General features: G+C 43.7%; 1 protein-coding gene across 1 annotated transcript in view; it reads left to right on the top strand.

Annotated features, from left to right (window-relative positions):
* The window catches only part of ATG4B (autophagy related 4B cysteine peptidase), a 58,668-nt gene that overhangs the window by 28,904 nt on the left and 17,429 nt on the right, over positions 1–12,335 (top strand). The window contains 4 exon segments of the mRNA XM_084639225.1: positions 2,388–2,486; positions 3,633–3,734; positions 5,006–5,078; positions 5,934–6,013. Coding sequence (XP_084495351.1) covers positions 2,388–2,486; positions 3,633–3,734; positions 5,006–5,078; positions 5,934–6,013 — 354 coding nt within the window.

The following is a 12,335-nucleotide window of genomic DNA, read 5'->3' as shown; positions in this document are numbered from 1 at the left end:
TTCCTTCAGTAAGAGTGTTGTGACCAGATATGATGGATCTGTCTGGATTCCCTTGTTTGTGTATCTTAGAAAGGATGTAGAAGCTCCCTGGGGTGAGTTCCTGGGGATGAAGTTGTAGAGTTTCTCTTGAAGTTGTTTGGGGAAGGATTTGAAGATATCCCTAAGTTCCCGGGTAAATCATGGTGTGGGGTCGTCTTTCAGTTCTTTATAGTAGGTGGTGCTGGAGAGTTGTCAGTTGGCCTCATCAATGACCTCATGGTTGAGGACTACCATGGCACCGCCTTCATCTGCTGGCTTGATCTCTATCTTGTGGTTAGATTTTACGGACTTTATGGGTGTCCTCTTAGTAATGGAGAGATTACGGTGGATGTGATGTTTGTTAAGGATTTTTGCAGTCAATTTTTTTCCCCTAAAGCAATCAATGTAATGATCACGAGTGCAGTTTCATCCGCTCTGTGGTGCCCACTCAGATCATTTTTTTTTCTTATGATTGTTGGTGGGGATGTGGTCATTGTGAGTGGTGTCATTGTTGTGAAAGAATTCTTTGAGGCAGAGACGGTAGAAGAAGAGGACCTGAAGAAGAGTTCTGCGTGGCTCAAAAGTTGTCTCTCCCCAACAGAAGGTGATCAAATTAAAAAAAAAAAAAAAAAATTACCTCACTCACTTCGTGTCTCTGTTCCCGTGAATATCAGAACTTAAAATTCTACCAATTTATTTGAGCATAAGCTTTCGTGAGCTACAGCTCACTTTATCGGTTGCATACTGTGGAAAGTGTAGAAGATCTTTTATACACACAAAGCATGAAAAAATACCTCCCCCACCCCACTCTCCTGCTGGTAATACTTATCTAAAGTGACCATTCTCCTTACAATGTGTATGATAATCAAGCCATTTCCAGCACAAATCCAGGGTTTAACAAGAACGTCTGGGGGGAGTAGGAAAAAACAAGGGGAAATAGGTTACCTTGCATAATGACTTAGGCTTGAATAGAGACTAGGAGTGGCTAAGTTAATTGTATCCAATTTGCAAATGAATTCCAATTTAGCAGTCTCTCGCTGGAGTCTGGATTTGAAGTTTTTTTTGTTGTAATATTGCAACTTTCATGTCTGTAATCGCGTGACCAGAGAGATTGAAGTGTTCTCCAACTGGTTTATGAATGTTATAATTCTTGACATCTGATTTGTGTCAGAGCTTCTACAGCTCTTTCGGTCTTTTCCATTCCCATTTCTGTGCTGCTTCCATGCAAGCAGTGACTTTCCAAGAAAGCCCCAAGATGTGCCCGTGCTATAATCGAGTAACCATTTGATCTTATTACTGCTGTAAACCTTGTCCTCACCCCTTCTCCCCGCTACCCCATCCATTGTTGGCTGCTCCCATCCATTCTGACATCTCAAATTTTGATCTCAAACTTTTGAGGACCAGGGCAATGCATTTGTTCTGTACAGCACCTAGCATGTTTTTGGGTCCTCTGTAAGTGACAGATCACCAGCCTGGTTAAAGGAGAGCTGACCAAATAGGAGAAATTGATCTAACACACTGGCATGAGTCTGGGTGGTGACCTGGAGGATCTCCTCTTTGGCTCCTTTACTTTCTATTTCCGTACACCCTGGATATAAAGTGACCAGAGAGAAGAGAAAATAGTTGCAAAAAATTTTGTGCTACCAGTGTATTAAGGAGCAGCTGAGTCTGTAAAACCAGCCCACTAGTTCTGGTCACTCTGTGTTCTAAACTTTATCTTAACAGCTGGCTGTAAAATGGCCTAGCCTGGAAGGGGAAGTGGCAGCTTTCTTTGAAGTTCTGCCATAGGATGTGCTTTTAAAGCCTTTTGGCTTTTAGCCTCTGAATAGCGATAACACGAACCAACAGTCTAATTACCCTCTGTCTTTTTGGCTTATTTCTGTATTGTTCACTTGGGAACCTTGTCTAGCCATCAGCAGCTGTGGAGAGTCCTCACCTTGTTTTCATGGCAAGGTGCCTTAGCAGGTGTAGGATTTGGGTGAGGATTATGGGGAAAATAGTCCATAAAACACCTTTATCTGAAATATATAAATAGATTTCTGGTAGCTTGGGCTGGAGACCTAAGGGCTGGTGTGATCCCATGTCCCATTCCCCAGTCTGAATTGGATATTTACTTGAAACTCACCCCTGTCTTCCGTAAGTGCCTGGCTTTATTTTTCTTAAAGGTCAGGTGGTAGGGTTTGCCTCTTAAATCTGTATTTATTCCTCAGCATCATTGTCTGGCAGATGAGTCTCTGTTGTCATAACGCCCACCTTGCATACCTAGAGCGCTCCAAGTTCTCCCTCTCTCCCCTCCCATTGTATTGCACTGTGACTAGACAGCCGGTCTAACCCTTACATTCTGTTCTGATTGTTTTGCTTGGCTACAGGAGGAACAGGTCCCACATCTGATACCGGCTGGGGCTGCATGTTGAGGTGTGGTCAGATGATCTTCGCACAGGCATTGGTCTGCCGGCACTTAGGCAGAGGTAAATCAATGCATCTTTAAGGGAGGTGTCCAGAGCCAGTCCAAATGATGGTGAACTTGTTAGGGCAACAAAGAGAGACGGCACAACTTGATAGTGCTGTGGGCTCCATGTAAAGTTTCCCTAGCTCTTCTCACCTGAAGAGCTAGATGATGAAGCAGCCCCAATGGAAACATCCTAGTGAGTTGCACTAGCATCTCTTCCTTCCAAATCAACATCAATAAATCTGTATGGACAATTGGCCAGGGCTGTGCTAGCCAGTAAAAAGTGTTCTTGTAAATTCCTCTGCACCAGTGGAGCAGCTTGCTTTCCCCTTGTACCAGTGGGTGTTTGGAGACAAGATCATGTCATTCTGTGGGGGGGGGGGGGACACCCCTAGCATTTGGATTTATTGCTATGGCAGCCTGCAGATATTCTGTTGACTGTTAGACTGTGGTTTTGTTTGCGGAGCTTTTTTAAATTACTGCAAAACCTCTTCCCCATTCCCCAAGATGAGTGGAATGACATTTCATGTTTGAGACCCCTGAAAGTGCTAGCCAAGAGAGCCCCAAACTTCCCAGATTTGTATGCCTGAAACTTTGACGCTGGTTAAACTTGTTATACAGTAGGCAACTGTTACTTTTATTTTTAACCTTCTGCTGAGATACCTTGCAGCCTCTCCCTGAATCCCACCTTTCTAGAAGTGACACCCGTAGCCAGCTGATGCTTTGTGATACATGGTCTCTTCTGTGGCTGCTGCTGCTAAAGTTCTGTGGATTGGCAGGAGACACCTTTTGGCACTGGCATCCTGTCCTTCCCAAACCAACTGCCCCACTTCTGCAATGACTTTCTGGGCACTAGAAATTCCAATGTTCTTTCATGCTTGTGGGATTTTTGGGGTGCGTGATATTCCCTCTCCTTGGGAGCCAATGCATCCTTACAGAGAAGGGTCAATGCATGTCCTGGAATTGATTTTTACCATGTCTTCAATTCCCACCTCTGAAAAGACCCTTTTACTTGTGTTTAAATGTGATCCTTTTTTGGGATCTCCACAGGTCCCTAGTAATAAGACTTCTGACTCATAGCCTGAAGGAAGTCCTACTAAGCAGTGACATGCGGAGAAGTATACTAGTAAGTAACCTATTTTTTTTTTCCCCCTGCATCTCTTAGATTGGAGGTGGGTGAAAGGGAAGAGGCAGACGGATAATTACTTCAACATACTTAATGCCTTCATTGACAAAAAAGACAGCTACTACTCCGTCCACCAGATAGGTAAGAGGCAGTTGTAGATAGGAGTGTCCTGCCCTGGGCTTCCCTGAATGTTACAGAACAGCAACAGATTCTTCAGGATTATTTTAGTAGCACAGCAACTTCAGAAGTAATCTACTTGTGAGAGATTGATGTAATAAAAATTTGCTAAGGACTGTGGTAAAGTGTGTCCAGATCAGCTTTTATGTTTTTGTGTTGCTGTGTATGAATGAAAAATATACAGCACTGCTTCCTATGTGGTGTTGCCTAAAACTAAGGCTATTCATTTTAAGGGTTGAAGGATTTGTGACATGAAAACCCTTTCAGCCTAATGCCAGTATCCTTATCTCCCTTGTACTTGCTGTCTTGAGACAGGGGAGAATGACTGTCATGATCACAGCAGCTACATAGGAATCTTGCAAGCAAAAAGATTGCATCAGGTGGGGGAATGAGTAGGAGGCGCTCATGAACTCCACAAGGATCCTGTCTGAGTGCAAGTGTTCTAAGGATGAAGGAAAAGCAAAGCAAAAATGGCAATGGGCCTGTTTTTGGAAGGAGCGAAGTACCTGCACTCTCGTTAGACAGTGGGAATGGTGGGTGCTCAGCACCTCTGAAAAATCAGGCGTTGTTTTAAATAGAATTGCTCCTAAATAGCATTTCCTCTGAGGCATCTGCAGTTCTTAGCCTTTTTAAGAATTCCCTTTGTCTTGTTCCTGGGTCCTGAACCCATCTTGCTTCCAGCAGAGTATGACTGAGACTCCTTTTTGAAGCCTATTAACATGGCTTCTTAATTGACTGGGAGGACCATTGTTATAGTCACATGAAGTGCTATGATCTCTTCACACCCCTGGCAAGATGGCATGATCTGACTCCAAAGCATGTCTAAGGGCTTGTCTACACTTGCAATGCTGCAGTAGTAGTACTGCAGTGTAGACGCTACCTATGCTGACAGGAGGGGTTCTCCTGTCAGTGTATCGTAATCCACTTCCCCGAGAGGCAGGAGCTAGGTTGACAAGAAGAATTCTTCTGTTGACTTAGTGCTGTCTATGCTGGGATTAGGTCAGTTTAACTACATCGCTTAGGGGTGTGGATTTTTCACATCCCTGATAGACATGGCTGGGCTTCACCTAACCTTTTAGTGTAGCCCAGACTCAAGCTGTAGCTCTTCCCATAAAATCCTTTTTTGTAACCGATCATGACTAACAACATCAAACTCCAGCAGTAGGACACTAGGGGCTGTGAGAAGGAGCAAGGGGTGGAGGCTGCTGACTAATTTGGTTGTCTACTTGGTGCAGCCCAGATGGGAGTTGGAGAGGGCAAATCGATAGGCCAGTGGTACGGACCAAACACAGTTGCACAAGTGCTCAAGTAAGTGCTGGGCTTTACCTTTTGTTCCTTCTGTGCAATGCAATGGGGTAGTTTTTTACTTTTCGGTGTGCAGTATAAAAGCAATTGTGCTGAATAGTGTGGTGTCCCAACCAAATAGTCTCCCACCTCCCTGTGAAATCAATCCCAGTGGGGCAAAAACTTGAGAGAGGAGATGGAGTTTACCCCTTGCTCCCAGGCTTGGTGGACCAGAAAGACAAGTCAACTCCAATGGAGGACAGTCCTCTAAGAATCTGTCTCTAGGCCTGGCAAGGTATTGGGCTTGCTGCTGGAATCTCTGCTTGTATTGTACAGGACTAGGTGATGAGTTCTCTTCTGGCTTTAATATCTCTGAATCTGTGCTCACATCTGAGGACTGCCTTTGCAGATCTTGACGGCAGTGGCATTCCCTAAGAGTCAAGGACAGAGGCAGTCTCACCATTTGAGTGACTAATGCAGTGGCAGAATAAAGCATAAACCTTTATTATTTATTTATTTTCCCACTGTGGTGGTGAGCCCAGGGAGAGAGCTGTGTAGGAGTACCCTTTTACCTTCAGGAATTAGACATGATAATACTGCACTGTTGTTCAATCACCAGTGTAGGTTAGAGGCATTTTCTCTCCCTACAGCATTTTCCTCACTGCTTTGATTGGATAAGCTGTGAATTCTTGCAGTGAGTTCTACTGAGAGGAGATAGGACTGGCACAAACTGTGAAAGCCAGTCCTATCTTCTCTAATTCAGTATCTCGTTTAATGAAAATTATAGGGGAAATAGTGAAAGTTCTTCTCCGCTAGAACACTGAGTTTGCTTAGTGCCTTGTAGTTAGTCCTCTATTTACTTCTCTCTCTTTCCTGTAGAAAACTTGCCACTTTTGATACATGGAGCTCATTGGCAGTGCACATAGCCATGGACAACACTGTAGTGATGGAAGAGATCAGTAAGTATAACAGATGCAGTCAAAGTTGTGTGCCTTGGCTGCAGGATGTATGGAAGGAACCAGGAGAGCAATTGCATTATAACACAACTAAACTTATAGTAAAAGCCCTTTCCAAAACCTCAGCCAGGTGGGTTAGAAACAAAGGGTATGCCTACGCAGCGCAAAAAACCCCACAGCTAGCCTGTACCAGGTGTGCAGGTCTTGGGCTGCTGTACTGATTCATTGCTGTGTAGACTTCTGGGCTTGGACTGGAGCCCAGGCTCTAGGATGCTGCAGAGTGGGAGGGTCCCAAGCTCAGGCCAAGCCTGGAAGTCTACACAGCAATGAGACAGCTCCACAGTTCAAGCCCTGCAAGACCAGGCCAGCTGTGGGGTTTTTTTTTTTGCTTTGAAGGTAGACCCAAAATGGGAACTACTGCTTTTAGAAGCAAAAAGCAAAGCCTTAGAAGCAATGCTATTGCTCTTATGGTAAAGCCTGGATTGATCTGGCATGTGAATTCTGGCTCTGGAGAGAAAAATAGCTAGCCCCGAGACAATGTTTAGGAGCTACTTGAAGGTTGGTGTTGGCAAATACGTTTAGGTGACCACCAGGGCTGGCCTTACCATGAGACGAACTGAGGCGGCCGCCTCAGGTGCCAAACTGGGGGGTGGGGGTGCCACTAGGACCCTGAGTGTAGAAAATTGTATCTGCTGCTGGTGCATATGTATTATCTCTGCTCTAGATGCACAGAGATGGTGAAGTGCTGTGCTGGAGGAAGGAGGGCACAAGACACACAACAGGCAGGAGAAAAGATGAGGGAATAACAGAAAGCAGCAGGAGCTGCAGGGAGAGAAAGGAGGAGGAGCCTCTTATGTACCTCTCTAGCACCCCTAGGAGCCTAGACTGATTAACACCAGATTCTCAGGGAGCTTCCTGTTTCCTGCTGCTTCCCTGAACCCACTTGAGGAGAACAGGCAGTCAACTGAAGTAGTAGGAGCCAGTTTGGCCTTTGACGCTGATATCTTCCCTTAGGCCCTGCTACCAGCCTGCTTATTTGTCCCCTTCAATTGAGTGTTCAGAGCCACTATAGCTGGCACAGAACAGCAGACATGAGTGAAAGATGAAAACCCCTCTGGGGCAGCATTCAGAAAAAGAAAGCAAAGGAAGTTTTCCTATCTAAGCAGGAAGGAGCTCTCATAAGATACATAGACACAAATGTTCACGGTGAGCGTTCCGGCCCCAGTGAGGATGTGAGCGGTGAGGAGATGCCTGATCTTCCAGTTAGTCAGAGTGCAGGTGACCTGGTAGCTTCTGCAGCATCCATATCTCCATCTCAAATGGATGTAACCATGCACATTCCTGAAGAAAAGTGTAGATCAGAGAAGAGTGTGGTGGAGGCGCAAGAAACAGCTGCTGTTGAGTTTAGTTCCTTAAGTCCTAGATGATCCAGGACTGTGGACCCACTTGAGCAGTAGCCTGAGGGACTTCCTTGTACTGCCTGGGCCACAGCAAGTGAAAAACTTCATGTTCCCCAAAGACAATGAAAATAGAAGTTTCCATCCAACACATTACTGGTGTGAAATCCCCAATGGTGACAAAGTGGAGAGGCCATGGCTTATGTACTCAAAAACCCAGAATGCTGCATACTGTTTTTGTTGCAAATTCTTCCAGTCTAATGTTCCAGCCCCATTGGGTTCTATAGGAACAAAGGACTGGAAAAATCTGGCTAGAAATTTGGCATGCCATGAGAAGGCAGCAAATCACCAGAGAGCATTCCATAGGTGAAAAGAGCTTGAGATGAGACTAAGGTTAAAGGCCACCATAGATTGCATCAGTCTCTCTTTACTGGCAAAATGTTCTGAAAAGGCACATTGCCATTGTGAGAGTGCTTGCTACCCAAAATATAGCACTGTGTGGCACTTTCATCAGCTGTATGTGCCAAACAATGGAAACTTCCTTAACATTGTGGAGCTGATGGCTAAGTTTGATGCTGTACTCCAGGAGCATCTAAGACGAGTCACCACCCAAGAAACGTACACACACCACTACCTTGGAAAAACAATTCAAAATGAGATCATACAGTTATTGCAACAAAAGTCAAACAGAAGACTGTGTTAGATCTGAAGTCATCAAGATATTACTCTGTTGTTCTGAACTGCATACCTGACATCAGCCATACAGAACAAATGAATGGTGTGTTTTGTAACAACAACAACTTAGTGAAAATGTTCCTGCAATGGTGATGGTCAGGACATTTTCTAGAATTTATTGACATTGATGATACTATAGGAGCTGGTATGGCAAATTGCTTCTTAAAAAGCTGGAAGATACGGGAATTGCGATAGCTGACATGAGAGGTCAGGGCTACGATAATGGTGCCAATGTGAGAGGAAAGAACAGAGGAGTGCAGACACAGATCCGAGAGTTAAACCCTGAAGCTTTTTTGGTCCCATGCAGTTCTCATTCATTGAACTTGGTGGTCAGCTTCTAGTGAGGCTGCTGAATTTTTTTAATGTAATTCAAAACATCTATGTATTTTTCTCTGCATCAACTCATCGATGACAAATTTTGAAGCAACATCTGGGAACATCCTCTCTGACACTGAAACCACTGAGTGCCACACGATGGGAAAGTCAAGTGGAGGCGATAAAGCCTATCAAACACCAAATTGGGAAGATAGATAATGCCATAGTTGCCATTATGGAGGATAATGCTATGACAGGAACTGTTTGTGGGAGAACAGTGGCAGCGGGAAATGGAATCACCAGAAACATACATAATTTCAAATTTCTGTGTGGCTTAGTGTTGTGGCATGACATACTGTTTGAAATAAATGATGTAAGCAAGAGACTCCAAGGTGTTGACCTTGCTATATCTGGAGCAATGGAACAACTGGACAAAGCAAAGTCATACCTACAGTCTTACCGGTCAGATGAGGGATTTCAAAACGTTCCGAAGAGTGCACAGAACTTGGCAGAGGAACTTCACACTGAAGATATTTTCCCACCCGTTCAAGAATACAAGAGTCACTGAAGAAGACATTTTGATTATGATGCATGGGATAATCCCATAAGAGACCCCAAACGACAATTCAAAGCTGTATTCTTTAACCAGGTGCTAGATTGTGCAATACAGTCAGTTTTAAGAATGTTTTGTGTGTGTATATATCTATTTATTTATATAAATATAAAATATGTATAATTTGTATATTTGGGATGTTGTATGATATTCCAAAACTCCTCACTATACCTGAAGACCTACACCCACAATGCAGCGCAATAGAGACAGTGACACATGAAGACGTGCGATATTGATGCGAGTGATTTAGGTGATGAACTGAAAGCCCTTTCAAGATACATTTCAGCAGGATCAACTCCAAAGGCTGTTCTGGAATATATGTGCACAAATAAGATGACCACCTTCTTTCCAAATGCTTTTGCTGTCTGCACATACTTCTAACACTTCTTGTAACAGTTGCCAGTGGAGAACACAGCTTCTCCAAGCTGAAGTTAATAAAAACACATCTACGCTCCACAATGACACAGGAGAGGCTGGTCGGCCTTATAACCATCTCAGTGAGCTAGCCCAGACTGTGGACCTTCAGCAGGAAGCAGTTCAAATCTTTGCAGCCAAGAAGGCATGGAAAGCACCACTTTGATTATTCAAACAGATGAAAAATGCCAGTGTTTACTATGCAGACAAGAAAAGTTACATTTGCTGTTCAAGCGTTCGAAAGTTGTGTTACTTAAATTTTTTGAACAAGGCATTTTAAGTTGTTAGTGCTCCTTTATTGGGGTAGGTAGCAGAGCAGTACCATGAGAGGAGTAGAACAGGGAAAAAGGCAGAACTGAGACCTTTCAAAGTTTTGGCCCAAGCGAGGGGGAATGGGGGCGTCATTTCAATGCCCCACCTCAAGTGCCAAAACGTTGTGGGCCGGCCCTGGTGACCATGTTGTTTGTAAATGGTTGTCTGTCTGTCTTTCTCTTGGAATTGAGAGCTGCAGTGTCTCTACCAAACAGGAAGAAAACAAGAACAAATTTGTTGAGGGGGAGGAAAAAATAAGCAAAATTGCATTGAAAATCCCTTGCCAGGGAGGGAGCAAGGAAAGAGTGAAGGAAATACTGGCTAATAGAGATCTTTTAGAGAGAAATGATTAGCTGTTCCTTTCTGGGATGGCAGAAAGAACTGGATGGCTCAACACTGGTAATCAGCAGTGTTTAATTTGATAGTTCATAGTCCCGGCACCTTTGGGCTTGCTGCATCAGTTATAAATGTAAAAAAAGATTGCTTGAGTCCTGGCACCTCTTTCATTACAAATTAAGCACTGGTAATCAGCCTTGGAAACTTTCACCTGTAGATCACTGGTTCAGATCAGCTGTAGGTCAGTAGTGGCTAAAATTGATCAGCCTGTCAGGGCATTGTGGCCCTAGAGTGCAAGTGTTTATATTACAAAAAACCTCTGTCCTTCAACAGTCTCTGCAGAAACGCCAAGGATTTGAGGCCCTGACTCAGCAAAGTATTGAAGCACCTGCTTAACTTTAAGCATGTGAGTAGCCACATGGAAGTTATGTGCCTTAAGTGGCTTGCTATGCCAGGGCCTGAATGGGCATAGAGTCTGAACTAACCTTTCCTCTCTGGAGGTAATGTGTTCAGGCTAGGATTGAGGGACATTGTTAAGAAGGTATGGGGAAGCTGTAACTGTTGCTGCCTGTTGTTTGGGCTTCATTCTGCAGGGCTGTCGGGCTGATGCTTTATAGAAGCAATATATTCCCTAATTTGTAAAACGCTTTTGAAATGCTAATGATTAAATGCTATTCCCAGTCACTTCAATCTGAAGACAGTTAAATAAATCTGTTGATCTGCATTTATTCATATGATTATTATATAACAAACACCTAAAAGATATGCAGACAGTGACACAATTCAGAAGTTAATGGTGTTTTCCACAAATGTAGAAATTAGCAGTTAACATTTGTACTGTACAGCTATTCTTTCCAAAGTGAATAGAAAATGTCTTTTGTTAGAATGGTGAAAAGCATTCATCTATTTTCCTTTCTGAATTAGTCCATTGTATCAAAAAGACCAGGGTGGTGGTGTGCTGTAAAGAGACATTAAGAAACCAGGAGAGTGAAACTAGTGAGAGAGAATTGGCAGATGTCATGGCAGCAAAATCATATTGTCAAATTACTGGAACATGCTCTGAGTAAATCACTTAAACCTAAATCACTGTTAGGAAGTTTCAGTTTAAAGGAGGCTGGGACATAAGGAGCACATGAGATCAAAGATAAAGAATTTCAGATCTATAAATGGGATGAAAGCACAGAATGGTTGGAAATAACTACATCTAGATAGTGATTTGTAATGCAACAGAGCAAATAGCTGCAGTAAGAGTGACATGGTTTTCAGACTGCTGGAAGGAAAACCAAATAATGCTTCTGAGGATATGGAATAAATCCAAAAAGTTTTACAGGATGGTCAGATCAGTCCACTAACCCAGCGATGGCAAGTGAAAAAATAAATGGACTCAGATAGGAGAAGTACCTTAGAGAAGGGTCTGCAAATAGCCCAAACAAAAAGGTGTACTGCCCAGTCATTCATATCCCTAGTACGACGCAAACAAGTGTCTCCAAATGCTTCCATTCCATCTAGTGCATTTATGCATTGTGAATGCCGTGTCCTTATAGTACCTTCTCTTGGTCCAGTTGGGGTATAGGGTCTGGCAAACAAGTGTCCTGCTTGAACTGAAGATGCCTGGAAGTACTTACACACTGCTGTGCCATACATGGCTGTAGCTTCTTGTTTGGGCCACCTTTTCTGTTTGTTTTTGCATTTGTTAATCTGCATCACTTTACCATAAAAAAAAACAAAAAAAAACAGTTTTCTATGGCGCGGTAGACTTGGCAAGTGAGGCGGTAAGGCCTAGAGAGGTGTAAGTGGGGGTAGGGGTCAGAAACTCCCAGGTAATGGGAAAATCTGTTTGTCACTGAGTTGCTGGGTGGCCTTCAGCAACCTGGTTAAACTTTCTGCCTCAGTTTCCCCATCTGTAAAATGGGGGTACTCAGTGCTCACTTCACAGGTGTGCTGTGAGTATCCGCATTTGTACAGTACTCTAAATGGACAGCTGTTTGTGCTAAGTGTCACTGTTAAAACATGAAGTCACCTTGACATGTGCCTCCCAATTATAATGTTTTCCCTCCTCCACTCCCCTTAGGGCTCTTAAAGTAGCTTCTGAATGATCCCTGACTTCACAGCATGCATTGTGTTTATAGTATCCCTCACATTACCCTCCTAGGCAGACTCCACTTGTCAATATCCTCACTGGTATGGTGCAAGCTGGGAGGTC

Source organism: Lepidochelys olivacea (assembly GCF_965140295.1).
Source record: "Lepidochelys olivacea isolate rLepOli2 genome assembly, chromosome: 9".
NCBI lineage: Eukaryota > Metazoa > Chordata > Testudines > Cheloniidae > Lepidochelys > Lepidochelys olivacea.
Note: the sequence above shows the minus strand (reverse complement) of the source record. Positions and strands in the feature narration are given on the sequence as shown.